Source organism: Pseudophryne corroboree, chromosome 6 (genome assembly GCF_028390025.1).
Source record: "Pseudophryne corroboree isolate aPseCor3 chromosome 6, aPseCor3.hap2, whole genome shotgun sequence".
NCBI lineage: Eukaryota > Metazoa > Chordata > Amphibia > Anura > Myobatrachidae > Pseudophryne > Pseudophryne corroboree.
In genome coordinates, this window is record NC_086449.1 from 800826788 (window position 1) to 800848730 (window position 21943).

General features: G+C 49.8%; 1 protein-coding gene across 3 annotated transcripts in view; it reads left to right on the plus strand.

The window, feature by feature from the left end:
* The window catches only part of EFCAB6 (EF-hand calcium binding domain 6), a 411320-nt gene that overhangs the window by 324508 nt on the left and 64869 nt on the right, over nt 1-21943 (plus strand). For all 3 annotated transcript variants that reach the window (XM_063928921.1, XM_063928922.1, XM_063928923.1), the window contains 4 exons: nt 431-666; nt 1873-1969; nt 2161-2279; nt 13246-13473. In XM_063928921.1, coding sequence (XP_063784991.1) covers nt 431-666; nt 1873-1969; nt 2161-2279; nt 13246-13473 — 680 coding nt within the window. The remainder of the gene's footprint in view (nt 1-430; nt 667-1872; nt 1970-2160; nt 2280-13245; nt 13474-21943) is intronic.

The window sequence follows — 21943 nt, forward strand, 5'->3', positions numbered from 1 at the left end:
CCACACTGTAGGGCTGTCAGTACACATGATGCCACACAGTATCCCCAATTCACGTTATGTCATACAGTGTCCCCAGATCATATTGTGCCGTAATACAGTGCCCCAGTTCATACCATATTATGCCACATTACAGGCCCCCATTGCCATTATAACGTGCACTACACACATCATTCCCTGAAAATGGAATGTCACTGCATCCTGGCAGGAGAACGGGTCAGACCCAATTGCTTAGCAGGCAAATCTGAGAAATTGCGAAGGACCTATGTAACCTGGTCTAGGGCCCCTTAAGCCTCTGGTCCCCATATCAATGACACTGTCTGACCAGACTGCACCCCGTGTCTGTTCTGTCTGTACTTTTCTGCTAGTTTATACAGTAATCACACATCTTGTGGGGGCCTGTGACTAACCCATCTGATTCCGTGATCCCTAGGATACGTACACCGCCTTTTATAAAATAGACAGCAACCGCGACGGCATTGTCACCATGCATGATTTCCGCCACCTCTTGGACAGCTTCATGTTCTTCATCACCCAGAAGGAGTACGAACGGTTGCTGAGTCTCCTGGGACTGGACCTAATGTCCACCCTAAATTACATAGACTTCCTCAGCCTAGTACAAAGGCAGGAAAAAGCCGACTGCCCTCCCTGGCTCAACTCGTCTTACAGGTAAACGTCTCCAAACATCAACATGTCATTGGGCGGCACCGTCTATGTATCCGAGCAGTAGTTGTGCCATTGTGGCGCCTATCCAAATTTGTTACCCTTAGCCCTAAATAAACATTCAGAAGGTGTCAAATGGTTCAGGAAAGAGAGTCTCTTTAGCTGGGATACCTTGGTATTCTGTGATCTCTTGCTCAGACCTTTATATACAGTGGGTGACTAATTGGGGGGAATTCAATTGTTTGAATAGTCGGTTGGGTGTCTGTTTTTTCCTGTAGGAAATAACAGACACCCAACTGACTTTTCAAACAATTGAATCTCCCCCATTAAGTCCAAACACTGGGCAACATTTTTTTCTTTTATGTTTTTTTTTTCTTTAAATAACGTCTAATTTAAAACTAAACTTGAATTGTGAAAAGATTTTATTACATGTATATTGCATTGCCATGGGGACTGATCCACAACAGAAATTCATTTCCTTCAGTTAAGATTTTAATGTAAAGGTCTGTTCAAATAAATATTGCTAGAAGTGTTCCCACTAATGGGAGATTTAGGGGGACATTTACTAAGCAGTGATAAGAGCGGAGAAGTGAGCCACTGGAGAAGTTGCCCCATCAACCAATCAGCACTGAAGTAACATCTATAATTTGCACACTATAAAATTATACAGAGCTGCTGATTGGTTGATGGGCTAACTTCTCCTCTGGCTCACTTCTCCGCTCTTATCACTGCTTAGTAAATGTCCCCGTAAGTAGCAGTGCCTGTGTTTCTGGATCAGACTTGGGGGGTATTCAATTAGAAAAAGACGGCACTAATTCGACCTAGTGTATTCAATTGCCGGTGTTTTCGCCCGTTTTTTTAATCACTTCAGTCAAATCGGCATGGGCAAAAAATGGACCCAGAAATGGGTTAAAACGCCTGCAAATTCGACAAAACACGTGGTTTTCGCCCGTGACAAATTTTTTGACCAGTCGAAAAAATGGCACTTCAATTGAATAGGTTGAATGTGAATTCGACCTAAAAACGGGAAAAAAGTGCAATTTTTTCGACTGGTCAAAAAACCCCAGCACTAATTGAATACCCCCCTTTATCTCATATACATTACATCTGGACAAACTGTGTACGAGAATAACAATGGTTTAATGTAGCGCTCACAATACTGTATATGTGTTAATGAAATCAATTAGTAAGAACTCTTGTTATCTATCAAAGGCCAAAACAAAGCCAGGACACTGCGGATCTAGCCTGCGAGCAGGCTCATTACTACCTCGTTACCAAGGCACAAGGCAGATGGCACGACCTAGCGAAGGTAAAAGGGGAGGGGCAAATTATCCTCGCGCAATCAGCAGCCTTTACCCAGCATTACAGATCTGTTGTTCACCAAACATTTCTCAGAGATACCATTAAAAATAAAATGTATCTACTGCCGAGTCCATAACGCAGATCTAGAATTGGCATTACTATGACATACGTCCTTTTTGTCCATTGTTTCTGCTGCAGACATTCTGTGAAATCGACCGTGACGGAAATGGCATTATACAGAAGAAAGATCTGAGGAACGTTTTATATCGATTCTCGCTTCCTATAACATCACATGAATTTGAGAAACTCTGGCTCAGGTGGGTCAAGTGGAAATGACACTGGATAAGAACTGATGGACGCGGATCACACACGCGCTGTATGCAGCAGCTGTGTGATAATATGCTATGCCGCAGGAGGGGTGGCACTTTATATGCCGGCTGTCGGGATCCCGGCACTCAGCGTACCGGCGCCGAAATCACGACAGCCGGCATACTGACAACTATTTTCTCTCTTTGGGTGTCCACGACACCCCTGGAGGAAGAATAAATAGCGCGGCACACGTAGCGCGCCACCGTGCCCGCGTAGTGCGCCGCTGTGCCCGCAAGGGGCTCTTTTGCGCTCTCCCCACTGCCGATAGGGATCCCGGGGCCGGTATGCTGGGCGCCGGGATCCTGAGCGACGGCATACCGTAGTAGACCCCCGCAGGAGGCGTCTGGTGTATACAGATGCCCAGTGCCGGCTTCTCTGATTCGCTGCTGCGTCCGATCGGATCCTTCTGCATAAACATCAGTCATCTGAGCAGCAATCATGTTACCCAGGATGACCGCGGAATTCACGCTGCCGGAGCCAGTGAAGCTGCGTCTAAGGATGCAGACGCTGTTTCAGCACGTCCAGAAAACAAGGGCCGAAGTAGGCCCATAAAAAGCAGTAGCAGTGGCGGATTATCAGTGCAGCCTTCAGTGGCGCATGCAGGGGGGTTTCCGAATACCTGGAAACCCCCCCTGATGAGTTGAGTTTTAAATTTTGAGATGGAGACAGCTTTGTCTCCGTCTCAGCAAAAGGCGCGACCGCGGAGCTGCAGCAGTAACAGAGAGCTACGGAGCTCTCTGCTTACAGAACATCCGGGGGAGATGCTGGTTGCGCATACTCAGCCACAGCAGCTCTCTCCGTCCTCTCACACTGCTTCTGCTCCCACCGCCTGCCTGCTAGATCATGTTTGTTTGAACTTTGAGTGTATGTGTGCATTTGTATGTATGTATGGATGTGTGTTTGCGTGCTGGTGTATGTACAGTGTGTGTGTGTGTATGTATGTATGTATGTATGTATGTATGTGTGTTTGTACAGTATATCTGTGATTGTGTATGTATATATGAATGTGTGCTATATATGTATATACAAATATATATATAATATAGAGCACACATTCATATATACATACACACCCACGGAAACCCCCCTCGCTAAATCCTGCATTTGCCCCTGGCCTTGAGCTTGAAATATAAAGACATTAGGGATGAAATGATTATCAGACCATCCTGAGAAATGCAAACAAAACCATTCACGGGTCTTCATTGAAGACGCAACAATGTGGTGGTGCTAAAATATTATTATTGAAAATAATATTTCTCTGACGTCCTAAGTGGATGCTGGGGACTCCGTCAGGACCATGGGGATTAGCGGCTCCGCAGGAGACAGGGCACAAAAGTAAAAGCTTTAGGATCAGGTGGTGTGCACTGGCTCCTCCCCCTATGACCCTCCTCCAAGCCTCAGTTAGATTTTTGTGCCCGGCCGAGAAGGGTGCAATCTAGGTGGCTCTCCTAAAGAGCTGCTTAGAGTAAAAGTTTTGTTAGGTTTTTTATTTTCAGTGAGTCCTGCTGGCAACAGGCTCACAGCATCGAGGGACTTAGGGGAGAGAAGTGAACTCACCTGCGTGCAGGATGGATTGGCTTCTTAGGCTACTGGACACCATTAGCTCCAGAGGGATCGAACACAGGCCCAGCCATGGAGTCCGGTCCCAGAGCCGCGCCGCCGACCCCCTTGCAGATGCCGAAGAGTGAAGAGGTCCAGAAACCGGCGGCAGAAGACTTTTCAGTCTTCATGAGGTAGCGCACAGCACTGCAGCTGTGCGCCATTGTTGTCAGCACACTTCACACCAGCGGTCACTGAGGGTGCAGGGCGCTGGGGGGGGCGCCCTGGGCAGCAATGAAATACCTATACTGGCTAAAAGATACATCACATATAGCCCCTGGGGCTATATGGATGTATTTAACCCCTGCCAGGTCTCAGAAAAACGGGAGAAGAAGCCCGCCAAAAAGGGGGCGGAGCCTATTCTCCTCAGCACACAGCGCCATTTTCCCTCACAGAAATGCTGGTGGGAAGGCTCCCAGGCTCTCCCCTGCACTGCACTACAGAAACAGGGTTAAAACAGAGAGGGGGGGCACTTATTTGGCGATATGATTATATATATTAAGATGCTATAAGGGAAAAACACTTATATAAAGGTTGTCCCTGTATAATTATAGCGTTTTGGTGTGTGCTGGCAAACTCTCCCTCTGTCTCCCCAAAGGGCTAGTGGGGTCCTGTCCTCTATCAGAGCATTCCCTGTGTGTGTGCTGTGTGTCGGTACGTGTGTGTCGACATGTATGAGGACGATGTTGGTGAGGAGGCGGAGCAATTGCCTGTAATGGTGATGTCACTCTCTAGGGAGTCGACACCGGAATGGATGGCTTATTTAGGGAATTACGTGATAATGTCAACACGCTGCAAGGTCGGTTGACGACATGAGACGGCCGGCAAACCAATTAGTACCTGTCCAGGCGTCTCAAACACCGTCAGGGGCTTTAAAACGCCCATTTACCTCAGTCGGTCGACACAGACACGGACACTGACTCCAGTGTCGACGGTGAAGAAACAAACGTATTTTCCATTTGGGCCACACGTTACATGTTAAGGGCAATGAAGGAGGTGTTACATATTTCTGATACTACAAGTACCACAAAAGAGGGTATTATGTGGGGTGTGAAAAAACTACCTGTAGTTTTTCCTGAATCAGATAAATTAAATGAAGTGTGTGATGATGCGTGGGTTTTCCCCGATAGAAAATTATTGGCGTTATACCCTTTCCCGCCAGAAGTTAGGGCGCGTTGGGAAACACCCCTTAGGGTGGATAAGGCGCTCACACGCTTATCAAAACAAGTGGCGTTACCGTCTCCAGATACGGCCGCCCTCAAGGAGCCAGCTGATAGGAGGCTGGAAAATATCCTAAAAAGTATATACACACATACTGGTGTTATACTGCGACCAGCGATCGCCTCAGCCTGGGTGTGCAGCGCTGGGGTGGCTTGGTCGGATTCCCTGACTGAAAATATTGATACCCTTGACAGGGACAGTATTTTATTGACTATAGAGCATTTAAAGGATGCATTTCTATATATGCGAGATGCACAGAGGGATATTTGCACTCTGGCATCAAGAGTAAGTGCGATGTCCATATCTGCCAGAAGATGTTTATGGACACGACAGTGGTCAGGTGATGCAGATTCCAAACGGCACATGGAAGTATTGCCGTATAAAGGGGAGGAGTTATTTGGGGTCGGTCCATCGGACCTGGTGGCCACGGCAACAGCTGGAAAATCCACCTTTTTTACCCCAAGTCACATCTCAGCAGAAAAAGACACCGTATTTTCAGCCTCAGTCCTTTCGTCCCCATAAGGGCAAGCAGGCAAAAGGCCAGTCATATCTGCCCAGGGATAGAGGAAAGGGAAGAAGACTGCAGCAGGCAGCCCATTCCCAGGAACAGAAGCCCTCCACCGCTTTTGCCAAGTCCTCAGCATGACGCTGGGGCCGTACAAGCGGACTCAGCTGCGGTGGGGGGTCGTCTCAAGAGTTTCAGCGCGCAGTGAGCTCACTCGCAAGTGGAACCCTGGATCCTACAAGTAGTATCCCAGGGGTACAGATTGGAAATTCGAGATGTCTCCCCCTCGCAGGTTCCTGAAGTCTGCTTTACCAACGTCTCCCTCCGACAGGGAGGCAGTATTGGAAACAATTCACAAGCTGTATTCCCAGCAGGTGATAATCAAAGTACCCCTCCTACAACAAGGAAAGGGGTATTATTCCACACTATATTGTGGTACTGAAGCCAGACGGCTCGGTGAGACCTATTCTAAATCTGAAATATTTGAACACTTACATACAAAGGTTCAAATCAAGATGGAGTCACTCAGAGCAGTGATAGCGAACCAGGAAGAAGGGGACTATATGGTGTCCCTGGACATCAAGGATGCTTACCTCCATGTCCCAATTTGCCCTTCTCACCAAGGGTACCTCAGGTTCGTGGTACAAAACTGTCACTATCAGTTTCAGACGCTGCCGTTTGGATTGTCCACGGCACCCCGGGTCTTTACCAAGGTAATGGCCGAAATGATGATTCTTCTTCAAAGAAAAGGCGTCTTAATTATCCCTTACTTGGACGATCTCCTGATAAGGGCAAGGTCCAGAGAACAGTTGGACGGAGTAGCACTATCTCAAGTAGTTCTACGACAGCACGGGTGGATTCTAAATATTCCAAAATCGCAGCTGTCTCCGACGACACGTCTGCTGTTCCCAGGGATGATTCTGGACACAGTCCAGAAAAAGGTGTTTCTCCCGGAGGAGAAAGCCAGGGAGTTATCCGAGCTAGTCAGGAACCTCCTAAAACCAGGAAAAGTGTCAGTGCATCATTGCACAAGGGTCCTGGGAAAAATGGTGGCTTCTTACGAAGCGATTCCATTCGGCAGATTTCACGCAAGAACTTTTCAGTGGGATCTGCTGGAAAAATGGTCCGGATCGCATCTTCAGATGCATCAGCGGATAACCCTGTCTCCAAGGACAAGGGTGTCTCTTCTGTGGTGGCTGCAGAGTGCTCATCTACTAAAGGGCCACAGATTCGGCATTCAGGACTGGGTCCTGGTGACCACAGATGCCAGCCTGAAAGGCTGGGGAGCAGTCACACAAGGAAAAAATTTCCAGGGAGTGTGATCAAGTCTGGAGATTTCTCTCCACATAAATATACTGGAGCTAAGAGCAATTTACAATGCTCTAAGCTTAGCAAGACCTCTGCTTCAAGGTCAGCCGGTATTGATCCAGTGGGACAACATCACGGCAGTCGCCCACGTAAACAGACTGGGCGGCACAAGAAGCAGGAGGGCAATGGCAGAAACTGCAAGGATTCTTCGCTGGGCGGAAAATCATGTGTTAGCACTGTCAGCAGTGTTCATTCCGGGAGTGGACAACTGGGAAGCAAACTTCCTCAGCACGACCTCCACCCGGGAGAGTGGGGACTTCATCGGGAAGTCTTCCACATGATTGTGAACCGTTGGGAAAGACCAAAGGTGGACATGATGGCGTCCCGCCTGAACAAAAAACTGGACAGGTATTGCGCCAGGTCAAGAGACCCTCAGGCAATAGCTGTGGACGTTCTGGTAACACCGTGGGTGTACCAGTCGGTGTATGTGTTCCCTCCTCTGCTTCTCATACCTAAGGTACTGAGAATTATAAGACGTAGAGGAGTAAGAACTATACTCGTGGCTCCGGATTGGCCAAGAAGGACTTGGTACCCGGAACTTCAAGAGATGCTCACAGAGGACTCATGGCCTCTGCCGCTAAGAAGGGACTTGCTTCAGCAAGTACCATGTCTGTTCCAAGACTTACCGCGGCTGCGTTTGACCGCATGGCGGTTGAACGCCGGATCCTAAGGGAAAAAGGCATTCCGGAAGAGGTCATTCCTACCCTGGTCAAAGCCAGGAAGGAGGTGACCGCACAACATTATCACCACATGTGGCGAAATATGTTGCGTGGTGTGAGGCCAGGAAGGCCCCACGAAGAAATTTCAACTCGGTCGATTCCTGCATTTCCTGCAAACAGGAGTGTCTATGGGCCTCAAATTGGGGTCCATTAAGGTTCAAATTTCGGCCCTGTCGATTTTCTTCCAGAAAGAATTGGCTTCAGTTCCTGAAGTCCAGAAGTTTGTCAAGGGAGTACTGCATATACAACCCCCTTTTGTGCCTCCAGTGGCACTGTGGGATCTCAACGTAGTTCTGGGATTCCTCAAATCACATTGGTTTAAACCGCTCAAATCTGTGGATTTGAAATATTTCACATGGAAAGTGACCATGATGTTGGCCCTGGCCTCGGCCAGGCGAGTGTCAGAATTGGCGGCTTTGTCTCACAAAAGCCCATATCTGATAGTCCATTCGGACAGGGCTGAGCTGCGGACTCGTCCCCAGTTTCTCCCTAAGGTGGTGTCAGCGTTTCACCTGAACCAGCTTATTGTGGTACCTGCGGCTACTAGGGACTTGGAGGACTCCAAGTTGCTAGATGTTGTCAGGGCCCTGAAAATATAGGTTTCCAGGACGGCTGGAGTCAGGAAAACTGACTTGCTGTTATCCTGTATGCACCCAACAAACTGGGTGCTCTTGCTTCTAAGCAGACGATTGCTAGTTGGATGTGTAGTACAATTCAGCTTGCACATTCTGTGGCAGGCCTGCCACAGCCAAAATATGTAAATGCCCATTCCACAAGGAAGGTGGGCTCATCTTGGGCGGCTGCCCGAGGGGTCTCGGCTTTACAACTTTGCCGAGCTGCTACTTGGTCAGGGGCACACCCTGGCTGAGGAGGACCTGGAGTTCTCTCACTCGGTGCTGCAGAGTCATCCGCACTCTCCCGCCCGTTTGGGAGCTTTGGTATAATCCCCATGGTCCTGACGGAGTCCCCAGCATCCACTTAGGACGTCAGAGAAAATAAGAATTTACTTACCGATAATTCTATTTCTCGTAGTCCGTAGTGGATGCTGGGCGCCCATCCCAAGTGCGGATTGTCTGCAATACTTGTACATAGTTATTGTTACAAAAATCGGGTTATTATTGTTGTGAGCCATCTTTTCAGAGGCTCCGCTGTTATCATGCTGTTAACTGGGTTCAGATCACAGGTTGTACAGTGTGATTGGTGTGGCTGGTATGAGTCTTACCCGGGATTCAAAATCCTTCCTTATTGTGTACGCTCGTCCGGGCACAGTATCCTAACTGAGGCTTGGAGGAGGGTCATAGGGGGAGGAGCCAGTGCACACCACCTGATCCTAAAGCTTTTACTTTTGTGCCCTGTCTCCTGCGGAGCCGCTAATCCCCATGGTCCTGACGGAGTCCCCAGCATCCACTACGGACTACGAGAAATAGAATTATCGGTAAGTAAATTCTTATTTTTTGCGCATACTATTCACATTTCTTACATATTTTTAAATGGACATTTTTTTTTAGTTTTTAAATGCACTTATTACTCTGTGCTCCCGAACATCTTTCGTTATATACAAGATATTAACATTCCATCCCTGATGTGAAACGACTTTGTAATATTTATAAGAATTAAATTGCAAAACACATTCCTTCTTTTATAACATATAAGTATATAGGGTTTTTTTTTCCATTGGGTGGCCAAGTTCTGTTATACCATATAATATAATCAGGTGTCTTTGTAAAGCTTATGAAGTTTTCACTCCCACAAAAGATCAACTATAAATCCATTTATAGCTAAATAAGTCAGTAAGTATAAAAACAAACATGAACTCAAATAAAGTACTTAAAATTCCTTCTCTGTGAACACAGTTTTGTCGTATGTTTATTCTGACAGACAATCAGCAAGACAGGAATGTTAAATTCTATTTAGTAAATAACAATTGACACCAACTATCACTATTAAATAAAACTAGCTGATGTGTCCTGTTTCAACCGGGCAAAGGTTTGCTGGATGGGACATTTTACCCCTTTTCATCCCCTTATTAGTCAAAAAATCCCTGCTTAGTGGGTGGCTGCAAATAACTGTCACATTTTCTAGACCACCCAGCAGGTCACATGTTCCAGGTCACCCAGCAGGTGGACAGGGAGAGTTCACCAACTGTCACATTTTCCAGGGCACAATGGTGATGCATTGTAAATGGCAGGTGGACATTTTGCCATATAACTCTGAAACAAAGCAACCAATTACAATGCCAATTAGCGGTGGCTCCAGAGGTGGGGCTGCAGCGAAATCTAAAATTCAAATAGGGGCGCCACACCAACTACCACCCCATACACTGCCAAACATCACCAGCCGCCGCCGGGACTCACTGGCAGTTGGTGCGGCTCCCCTATTTGAAAAATAAAGCTGGGTACACACATATACAAACGATTTCGGGTGAACGGCCCGACGATTATATACGAGGTGCGGCTATTAAATAACAAGACTTGTAAAAATATAAACCATACTGCATAAGTTAAGTGGAGTGGGGGAACACTGACCTTGAACTATACCACAGGTTCTCAAACTCGGTCCTCAGGACCCCACACGGTTCATGTTTTGCAGGTCACCTGTAGATTTTTCAAATGTGACAGTTGGTGATACACAGTGCAGCTGCCGGGTGACATGGAAAACGTGAACCGTGTGGGGTCCTGAGGACCGAGTTTGAGAACCACTGAACTATACCAAAATGGTTTTGCAAGTCTTACCCCTCTCGCACAGATAGTTTGCTGTCACACAAACAAATTGTGATTTTTCCGTGCGTCGTACAAATGCTTAGGTCAAAAGTAGAGCAACGTATCAACTTAAAATTTTTAGTTAAATGAACAAAACGGCCACTAAATCTTTCCATACGCTAACCCATGTTTACGGGGCAGATTGTGCACGTGTGTTTGAGTGGCACAAAAGATTTAGCGATGGTTGTGAGAATGTCGAAGATCATGAACATCCCAAAAGGCCTTGCACATCAGAAACAAATGAAAATGTGGAAAACATTGAGAAAATTGTTAGAATTGATCATTGACTCAGCATCCAAATGGGGATGCAGTTAATTTGCCGGCTGTCGTAATCCCGGCGGTCAGGATACAGACGCTGGAATCTCGACAACTGACAATGCCAACAGCCGGAATCCCGGCTATCAAGGGTTATTCCCACTTGTGGGACTCTTTGCACTTGCCCCGCTTCCAGCATACTAGCGGCTGGGATGCCATTGTCTGTATGCTGCCGTCGGTAAATCATATTGATCCCATCCGAATGATGGAGAAATGGTAAACATCAACAAAGAAACCGTTGGGTAAGTTTTGCATCAAGATCTTAACATGACAAAAGTTTGTGCTAAGATGGTTCCAAGTATTCTCACTGCCGAGTAGAAAGAAAACCAAAAGCGAATTGTACAGACATTGGGGGTCATTCCGAGTTGATCGCTCGCTAGCCGTTTTTAGCAGCTGTGCAAACGCATAGTCGCCGCCCACGGGGGAGTGTATTTTCGCTTTGCATGAGTGCGAACACCTGCGCAGCAGAGCGCCTGCAAACACATTTTGTGCAGAACAAGACCCGCCCTGTAGTTACTTATCCTGTGCGATGATTGCTGCGACGAGTGACACGGTAATGACGTCAGATACCCTCCCAGCAAACGCTCGGCCACGCCCAGAAAACGGTCAGTTGACACCCAAAAACTCCCACTTCCTGTCAATCTCGTTGCGTTCGGCTGTGCGATTGGAATCGTCACTAGAACCAGTGCAAAACCACAAAGGACTACGTACCCGTATGACGCGCGTGCGCACTGCGGTGCATACGCATGCACAGATTAGCCGTTTTTTTCACTGATCGTACGCAGTGAACAACGGCAGCTAGCGATCAACTCGGAATGACCTCCATTATGGAACAAATTCAAGCGTATTCACAGCTTTTTGATGAAACAATGATCTTTCAGGACGATCCTAAGACAAAATGCCAGTCCATGCACTGGACCACCATCACCAAGAATGAAAGCACGTCAGAGCAAATTCAAAGCCTATGTTAATTATTTTCTTTTATATCAAGGATGTCATTTTGGCAGACTGGGTACAAAAAGGTGCAATAGTGTTCTAGAACCTTCAGATGAAAGAGACCAGAGTTGTGGAAAAATGGTTTCATCCTCCATCAGGACAACGCATCAGCCCACACAGCTCCCTCTGTGAGGCAGTTTTTGTCCGAGAAACAGATTGCAGTGCTAGAACACCCTCCATACTCACCAGACATAGCGCCATGTGACTTCTCCCCCCCCCCCCCCCCCCCCCTAAAGTCATATCTGTTCTCTAGGGAACCCATTTTGTATCAGTTACTGAGGTAAAAAAGAAAACGACAGCTGTTGAGACAGCTAGGAGATAATGAGCTACAGTACGGCTTTGAACAATGGAAAATAAGAATGCAGCGGTGTGTGAATGCAGAAGAGGAGTACATAGAAGGGGAATAGATTTAAAATGTACTTAATGTAAGGAAACATAAATTATGGCATCTGTCTCGTTATTTAATAGCCACACCTCGTTAAGTGTGTTTGCAGTACTGTTGCAAGAACGTTAGTCTATAAACAGCATAAACCGCATTTGCAACGGTCGGGATCGAGAGATCGCATCTTATGTAAGGTTTAATATTTATCCTGATCCCATAGAGTTGCTGCTCACCTCACTGATGCTGATGCCCCCTCACAGGGGATCACAGGCGGTCACGCTGGATACACATTGCTGGGCTGATCCGGCGCGTGAAACCCGATCAGCCAAGCGATCGCAAAAGTGTGTTCCCAGCCTAAGTAATGCGATCAAAATGCATACTTGCCTGCGTCTATTTTTGAAGCATGCACAGTGCGGATTCACACAAGCTATGAACCTTATATTGGGTAAAACCCTCACCCACAATCTACCCCAGTCCCAAATCTGTGGCCACAGCAGGGTCGGTTCGAGCCCTTTTTGCGCCCTGGGCAGTGCATAGGGGCGTGGCTTTGCACAGGGGGCGTGGTCAGTTACGCCCCCTGTACAGTAGTAGCGCCGCTGAAATGCTGAGCGGTGCGCGATTACGTCATCGCGCACCGCACAGCAAAGGTCCTCTCCATGAAGGGAAACTTGGCGCTACGCGTCTAGTTCCCTTCACAGGGGGACACAGCGGGCAGCGGAGGGCACAGCAGTAGTGGATCTTGCCATGGTGCGGCGCCCTCCGGGTGGCGCCGGCGCCCTCCGGAAGGCGGCGCCCCGGGCAAAAGTCCTGTTCGCCCGTGGCAAGATCCGCAACTGGGCCACAGACAACACTAGTCTAAGCGATGCCAGCCGCAGTCCAAGTACTAGTGGTAATCTCTCCCAAACTCTGCATGTAGCTTTGTGTGCTCCCTGATCTCGCCCAGCCCAGGAACCCCGCAGAGTACAGTATTATTTCTACTTTCCTGTTGTACATCTATCTTGCAAACATTTTTGTCTTCTTTTGCTGACATTGTGAATTTTGGCATCCTAGGTACGATCCGGACGGAAAGGGTCATCTCACCCATCAGGAATTCCTCCAGAAACTAGGAGTGAACTTTGCATCTGGAGATAGTGGTCCAAGCAAACGTATCATAGAAGACAACTGCCAGACCCTAGAGAAACACTACAACACCCAGCAGAAACTTCACCAGGAGTTGCAGGCGTTCCACGTGCACCAAACCCAAGCTCTGGATATTAAAGATATCGAACAGCAAATAAAGTAAGAATAGTCTATAGATAATTCTGTTGTCTGGAATTTTCTCTATCCATATATGGAAAAAAATGCATCATTTCTGCAGTTTGTGGTTAGCAAGTTGTGACGTAGAACCCGGGTGTGGGTACTGGGAGGGCGTGGCCACTGTAGGGGGCGTGGCTATACCTCCTACTGGTGTTCACAGTTATGCCACCCCTGCACACCACCCCTTCACTTTTGGGCCTTGACCCTTCAGAGGCCTGGTCAATGTAACTCCCCCACCAACACCAGGGCCGCAACTAGGGGGGGGGGCAACCTCCAACTCTCACTGAGTATCACTACAGCAGCTTTGTACTGAGTTTAAAGACAGACTTTATTATCGGCACTGTGCTCTCAGTTAGCAGTATCAACCTCCGCTTTGCCTCCCAGATGGGGGGATTTGGTGTAGCTTATAGGGGGATGTAGTGTAGTGATGTAGTGTAGCATATAGGTTATGTAGTGTAGTAATGTATTGCAGTATATAGGGGCATGTAGTGCACTGATGTGGTGTAGCATAAAAGGGGATGTAGTGTAGTGATGTAGTGTAGCATATAGGGTATGTATACAGCGTATAGGGACATGTAGTGTAGTGATGTAGTTCAGCATGTAGGGGGAGGTAGTGTAGTGATGTAGTTCAGCATGTAGGGGGAGGTAGTGTAGTGATGTAGTTCAGCGTGTAGGGGGATGTAGTGTAGTGATGTAGTGCAGTTGATAGGTTATGTAGTGTAGTAATGTATTGCAGTATATAGGGACATGTAGTGCACTGATGTGGTGTAGCATATATGGGGATGTAGTGTAGTGATGTAGTGTAGCATATAGGTTATGTAGTGTAGTAATGTATTGCAGTATATAGGGGCATGTAGTGCACTGATGTGGTGTAGCATAAAAGGGGATGTAGTGTAGTGATGTAGTTCAGCATGTAGGGGGAGGTAGTGTAGTGATGTAGTTCAGCATGTAGGGAGATGTAGTGTAGTGATGTAGTGCAGTTGATAGGGGAATGTAGTGCAGTGATGAAGTGTTATGGTATAGGGCCTAATTCAGACCTGATCGCTAGGCTGCGTTTTCATACAGCCTGCGATCAGGTCTGAACTGCACATACGTATTCACCACAATGCGCAGGCACGTCGGTCCGCAGCTACGGGGTTCGGCGGGCAGTGACGGGATGGTGCGAGAAAAGCGATCGCATGGGCGATCGCAAGGTGACTGACAGGAAGAGGCTGTTGTGGGTGGCAACTGACCGTTTTTAAGGAGTGTTCAGAGAAAAGCGGGAGGGTCCAGGCGTTTGGAGGGAGGGTTTCTGATGTCAGCTCTGCCCCCTATCATCGCACTGGAAAAGTAAGTCCTGGGCTGCGCAGAGACTGCACAAACTTCTGTTTGTGCAGCTCTCCTGCACATGCGATCGCACCCCTGCACAGCGATTTCCTCCTCCCCCTGTAGGCGGCGACTACCTGATCGCAGGGATGCAAAAAACACACCTTAGTGATCAGGTCTGAATTAGGTCCATAGTGCAGTGATATACGTAGTGCAATGTATGGGGACACACAGGGGGGCATGTAGTGGAACACACTGCTGGGGGGCATGTGACGCATGGGGCCTTTGAGGCACATAGGGGAATATTGTCCAATAGTATACCTGTTTTTCAAAATTTGGGGACTCTTAATTTAGATGCAAGTTGCCTTGCCTGTTATCTCTCCATGTGTAACGTAGCCATACCAATTCAATAAACCTCACACGTCAGATGCTTCCACGCGCCACTCAAGCACACTTATCTTATGAAATAAAGACACCACAACTGTAGTTGGCGTGAAAGGGGTCAGCTTTTATTTTCTGACTGAGAGGGAGGCCTATTAAATACTAAAACTAAAATGCAGACTTCCCTCTCTAACTAAAGGTGGCGGGGAGAAGAACGGTTAAGCAATATAAACGTAACATGGGTGATAAACATTATAATACATAAAAACAAGCAATAAAAAACATATGTGTGAGGGAGCCTCCTGCCCCAGATGTTCCGGGATCGGCCTCCTGCCTCCATCCCAGACATCGAAAATCAAAATCCAAGGACAGGGGTCGACCTTCTGCCACTACCCCTGTCCACCAACGGTTGCAGGGACGGAGGTACACTCCGCCCCTACGGGATAAAAAATTGGGCCACCGGCCCCGCCATCCACATATGTTTTATACTAATTATATGGACCCACTTGTCAAAATGATGCCCGTAAACTAATTCTAAAAGATATAAAATTACCTCTAAGTACACCCAAACTGACTAACTGTGAACTCATCATTAAATTTAAGTAACCGTTCAGAAAAACCGGCCACCGAAAGCCGACACAATGAACCCAACAGTAAAAACAAAAACCAACTGTTTTGTTTTTTAGGGCGGGAGGGCGGGTTACGAGAAGACACTGAAAGAGGCAGGGAATGGTGGATTAGCAACCTATATCCATGGCAGTACAGCCCCTATCCACCATCCAGCCAATAGCCTCCCGGTTCCTCCATCTACATTCCTCCCACTGCAAAAACCTTAACCCCTTCCAGGCCAAAGTGATGCACCGAGCAGCGCTCCGCAAGCCCGGACGGTGTGTTTATGCTGCTGCTGTCATATTATATTCCTTACGCAGTCTTAAACCTCACACGTCAGATGCTTCCACGCGCCACTCAAGCACACTTATCTTATGAAATAAAGACACCACAACTGTAGTTGGCGTGAAAGGGGTCAGCTTTTATTTTCTGACTGAGAGGGAGGCCTATTAAATACTAAAACTAAAATGCAGACTTCCCTCTCTAACTAAAGGTGGCGGGGAGAAGAACGGTTAAGCAATATAAACGTAACATGGGTGATAAACATTATAATACATAAAAACAAGCAATAAAAAACATATGTGTGAGGGAGCCTCCTGCCCCAGATGTTCCGGGATCGGCCTCCTGCCTCCATCCCAGACATCGAAAATCAAAATCCAAGGACAGGGGTCGACCTTCTGCCACTACCCCTGTCCACCAACGGTTGCAGGGACGGAGGTACACTCCGCCCCTACGGGATAAAAAATTGGGCCACCGGCCCCGCCATCCACATATGTTTTATACTAATTATATGGACCCACTTGTCAAAATGATGCCCGTAAACTAATTCTAAAAGATATAAAATTACCTCTAAGTACACCCAAACTGACTAACTGTGAACTCATCATTAAATTTAAGTAACCGTTCAGAAAAACCGGCCAACTGCCAGGTTACCAACCTGCCACCGCCACCGAACTAAAAAACCCACACAACAAAACAGAAAAACTAACTAAAGAGACCTAAGAAAGCACGAAAGAAAAACCCAATGGACTATCAAAAAAGAAAAAACTATCTAAAGGGACCGAATGTGAATAATGTCTTCCAGGAAGATCAGCATGCCAGCCGGCGACAAATGCACCCTGTCAGACCGGCGTGACGAAGGTTAAAATTGAAATAAATAAGGTATGTAAATGAGAAACCTGACTGCATCCCTAACGGGGAGGGATTGGGGGGGGGGCCGCCCAATTTGACTTGAGGCGAAAACAAAACTTCGTCGGCCGGCAAAAGCCGAAATTAAAACCAACGATAAAACAAAAATTCCTCAAGGCCCCCGCAATCACAAAGTGCAACTGCGACGAGCGGCTAGTCCTCAAAGGGCGCACTGGGAGGAAAAGGCCTGATATAGCGTCTGACTGCACCAGACCTCCACCTACCCAGTGCCCGGACTTCGACCTCGGACCAACCCGCTGCAGCGGCAGCTGAAGCGGCGCCGATGCGGAAAGAGTGAGTCCCATAGTCGGCCGGAGATAGACCCAGGTACAAAATACAACGCCCCAAAACCGACCGGAATTGATATCTGGTCAACAGGGAGCCGTCGCTATGGACGAGCCACCCGGTGGGTGTTGGAGGCCGTATGGACGAATATGCCCGGGCCGCGGAAACTGGACAAATGCCCTGTGTGCGAGCCGTACCCATTCGATCCCACTGCCCCCTGCCGGCTACGTCAGTCTTGGAGCGCTGAATCCTGCACCATAAACCGTCGGGGCGGACGACGACGTGGGCCTCCAGCATGGGCGAGACAGAAGCCCGAAAGACGGACACCAGCTCACCCACCCTGAACGCACCATGGAAGGCCATAGTAAAGGCCGCCTGGTAGAGGCGAACCTCGTATCCCCGAAAAGCAAAAGCTCTGTAGGGATCCCAAAATCCGCCTCAGCAAAGCACCGGTGATCGGCTGGCGAGTATACGGGAGGGGCGGAGTCGCCCGAGCCCAACCTTTCAACACCCGCCGGAGGAAAAAGGACTTCGTAAAATCCGCTTCCCCCCGCAGCTGCAGAAAGTCAGTTATACCTGCCAGAACCCTGTTCACAGACGCCCGCGAAATCCCGTCGGAGTACAGAACCCAGATGTAGTCTAAAAGTAAACATGAGAGGTCTTACCACATTGGCCTCTCTCCAGGAGGAGGCGACACCACCGCTCCCAGGCGGCACGATAGGCCGCAAAAGTTGCAGGGGCCAATGACCTGTGGGCTAACGCCTCCAATCCGGGTGGATAACCCGCCACACAGAAGCAGGACATAATTTCCCATGGCGGAGAGCTGCAGGAGCTAAGCGCCTAAATCGCTGCAAATCACCGCGTGACAGGGCATCTGCAATTTCGTTACGCACGCCAGGGACATGCTTGGCTCGCAACGTAATGTTGTTCACCAAACATAACAAGACTATCTGCGCAATGACCCGCAATACCGGCAAGGACGTGGATTTTTGGCGGTTGATGACAAAAACCATGCCCAGATTGTCGCACCAGAAGACAACATGTTTATTACGCAGGGCATCGCGCCATAATTCCAAAGCGACCAGAATAGGAAAAATTTCCAGCAACAGCATGTTCGTAGTGAGGCCCTTGCGAAGCCAGGCATGCGGCCAAGGAGAGGTGCACCAACGGGCCGCGAAATAAGCACCGAACCCGAAAGCGCCGGAGGCGTCCGTGAACAGCTCCAGGGTCGGGCTAGACACGACCGCCTCCTGCCAAATACAGATGCCGTTGAAACGAACGAGAAATACGTCCCAAATGCTTAAATCCCAACGGATTTCGAGGGACGACCTGAGGAAATGATGCGGGCGTCTAACCCCCACGGTAGCCCGTTCCAATTTTCTACAGAAAACCCTTCCCGTGGGGATCACTTTGCAAGCAAAGTTAAACAGGCCCAATAAGGATTGGGCCTGGTTGAGAGTGAGCTTGCCCGCGGACAGCGCATATAGGATGCCGTTACGTAAACGCAACACCTTGTCCGAAGGAAGCCTACAGAGACCACCGACCGTATCGATCTGAATCCCGAGGTAAACCAAGGAGGCTGAGGGACCCTCCGTCTTTTCTGGTGCAACCGGAACCCCGAAGCATGCAAAGAGGGCCAGAGCCCTTTGCAGCAAGTTGACGCAGCGAGGGGAGTCTGAGGGGCCGATAAAAAGAAAATCGTCCAAGTAATGAGAAATTCCCCGTTTGCCCGTTGCCTGCACGAGACACCAGTGGAGGAAGGAACTGAATCTCTCAAAGTAGGCGCAAGAGATGGAACAACCCATAGGGAGGCACCGATCTATGTAGTAGCCATCGTCCAGCTTAAAACCCATAAACCTGAAGGCGGAAGGGTGCAGCGGAAGGAGACGAAACGCAGACTGGATGTCCAACTTACACATAACTGCCCCAGGGCCAAAAGACCGTATGGTGTCTATGGCCGAATCAAAGGATAGGTATCCCTACACTGGTCAGCAGGGATAGCATATTAACCGAGGACCCCATAGGACAGGAAAGGTGTTGGATGAGGCGAAATTTGCCCTCGGCCTTTTTGGGCACTATGCCTACGGGGGACAAGACCAAATCTGGCAAGGGGGTTTCCCGGAAAGGGCCTATCATCCTCCCTAGCGCCACCGCTGTGTCTACCTTGTGCCGGAGCACGTCCGGAAACTCCCGAGCCGAACGCAGGTTTGTACCCGCCTCGGGACCCACCCGGCCATGTATCGGCAAGGGGAAACCCGACACGAAACCCGAGTGTAAAAACTGGGCGTCCACCGACCGCGGGTATCGTCGCAGCCAGGGAATGAGTGCCCGAAGTCTAATCGGGGTGGGAGCTGTGACCAGCGCCGGTGGCCGCGGGAGCGCGACTCTGTCGGGGCTGCGAGCCAAAAGCACTCCCGGTCCCCGGACTGGGGCAATCCTTAATCCTGTGGCCCCCGCCACATCTGATACATGAGTGGCAAAAACGACACCGGCCCCCCAAGTCGCATTGTGCCTCATTAAAAGCGATGCATTTCCCATGCCCCGCGCGCCCTGCGCCTCTGCGAAAGCCGGCAGAACGAGAGGCAGGTCTTTTTGCCCATCGTCTTGCCGTGCCGCCGTCATCAGTGCCGGCCGAACCCTGTGTCAGTTCAGAGCACAATTCCACGTCTTTTTTACCAAAGTTAAAGGTCTGCCGCCCGCGTTGTTTGCGTCGGAAATCCTCGTCGTAGCGCCGCCAGGCTGATCCTTTGTACTTATGGTACAACACGTGTATGAGAAATTGATAGCGCACCACGTTCATGTGTTCATCCGGGCGCGTCTCCAGGTAACACGCCGCCAAGATCCACATGCAGCGGACCCAATTCTGATAGGACCGCAAAGCGTCCTCGCTACCCTGCCCCTTTTTCGTAGCCGAAAGCAAGGCTATGCGATCGTCGCTGGTAAGGGCAAAAATGTTCACATATTGGCCCTCATTCCGAGTTGTTGCTCGCTAGCCGCTTTTAGCAGATTTACTCACGATAAGCCGCCGCCTACTGGGAGTGAATCTTAGCATCGTAAAATTGCGAACGAAAGATTTGCAATATTGCGAAAAGACATCTCTGTGCAGTTTCTGAGTAGCTCGAGACTTACTCTGCCAGTGCGATCAGTTCAGTGCTTGTCGTTCCTGGTTTGACGTCACAAACACACCCAGCGTTCGGCCAGACACTCCTCCGTTTCTCCAGCCACTCCCGCGTTTGTCCCAGAAACGGTAGCGTTTTTTCCCACACGCCCATAAAACCGCCTGTTTCTGCCCAGAAACACCCACTTCCTGTCAATCACACTCCGTTCGCCGGAGCGAAGAAAAAGCCGTGAGTAAAATACCTAACTGCATAGCAAATTTACTTGGCGCAGTCGCAGTGCGAACATTGCGCATGCGCACTAAGCGGAAAATCGCTGCGATGCGAATTAAATTACAGAGCGAACAACTCGAAATGACCACCCTTGGCCCTTACGGATACGGTCCCGGGGCCTGAGTCCACGTAGTACCGCCGTATTGGCGCAGTGCACGGTGTCCGATTCCACCAATACTTTGGAAGCGGACGAGGCGGAATACCGACGGTCACGTCGTCTGCGACGCTTGACCCTGTGCAAGCCACCATCTAAGGAGGACAGACCCTCCGAGGAAGTAGAGGCAAGGGAGGAATCTTTGCCCCGACGCCTGCGCCTGCTACGCTTGCCGGAAATCCTGCCCGCGCTGCTTCCTATGCTAGAGGTGCTGGAGCGAGTACCCAAGCCGCTATGGGGTGTCACCGCGCTCCCCTTGGACCAGTCGGGGTCTGAGGAAGATTCAGTACGGAGGATAACAAGGGAGCCACCGCCGACACCACAGCGGCACAAATGGCGGACAAGACGGTGGCGTCCACCAAGGGTGCAGCTGCAGGGGCAGGCGAAGTAAGAAAGGACCCGCACCACGAGTCACGAGCCCGACGTGAGGTACGCAAACTTCCTGTCGGGAGCAAGGACCCGGAGGATCCCTCACTTTCAGGAATCATGGCACAACCGTCTGGCTGCGCTAAACCACGGGTAGACCGCCGACGCCTCGACCGTCTACCGACCCGAGCGTCGGCCACAGTAGGAGAAGTCGGAGAGTCGTCACCACTAGAAGGGGGGGGGGGGGGGGGCGCGACATCGGACTGAGAGCTGACCGCAGAAGCGTCGGCAGGAGACAATTGGATGCGGGGAGGAGGTGCTGGTTCGTGAGCCGCCTGCGCACGTCGACCCCTAGTGGGGTGAGTTGCCGGCAGGCGTGACCCCGGCCGGTGTCCGCCAGGAGCCGCGTGGCCACGGGCGACGGTCGGACTACTCGCCAAGGCGGGTGCCCTGGAAGGGCCAGACGCCCCGGGCCCCACCACGGAAGGTGGGTTCGGGTGGGCAGGCACACCGCGTGCGGGCGCGGCCCGCCCCTGTATGACCGGCAGCGCACTGTCCGCAACGGGTAATGCCCCCCTTGCTGACGCGGAGCGGGGGCGACGCCCCACCCCAACGCGGGCGGGCGCTGCCCGCATTGATACGGGTAAGGGGGTAGTGGCACAGAGGGGGTATGCCTCATCTGGGTCCCCCTGCTGTGTTGCAGATTTGCAGCACGCGCTGGCTGGCCGGACCGCCTGCGTCTGGCAGCCGCGCGACCCCCCACCCGGCCACTGGC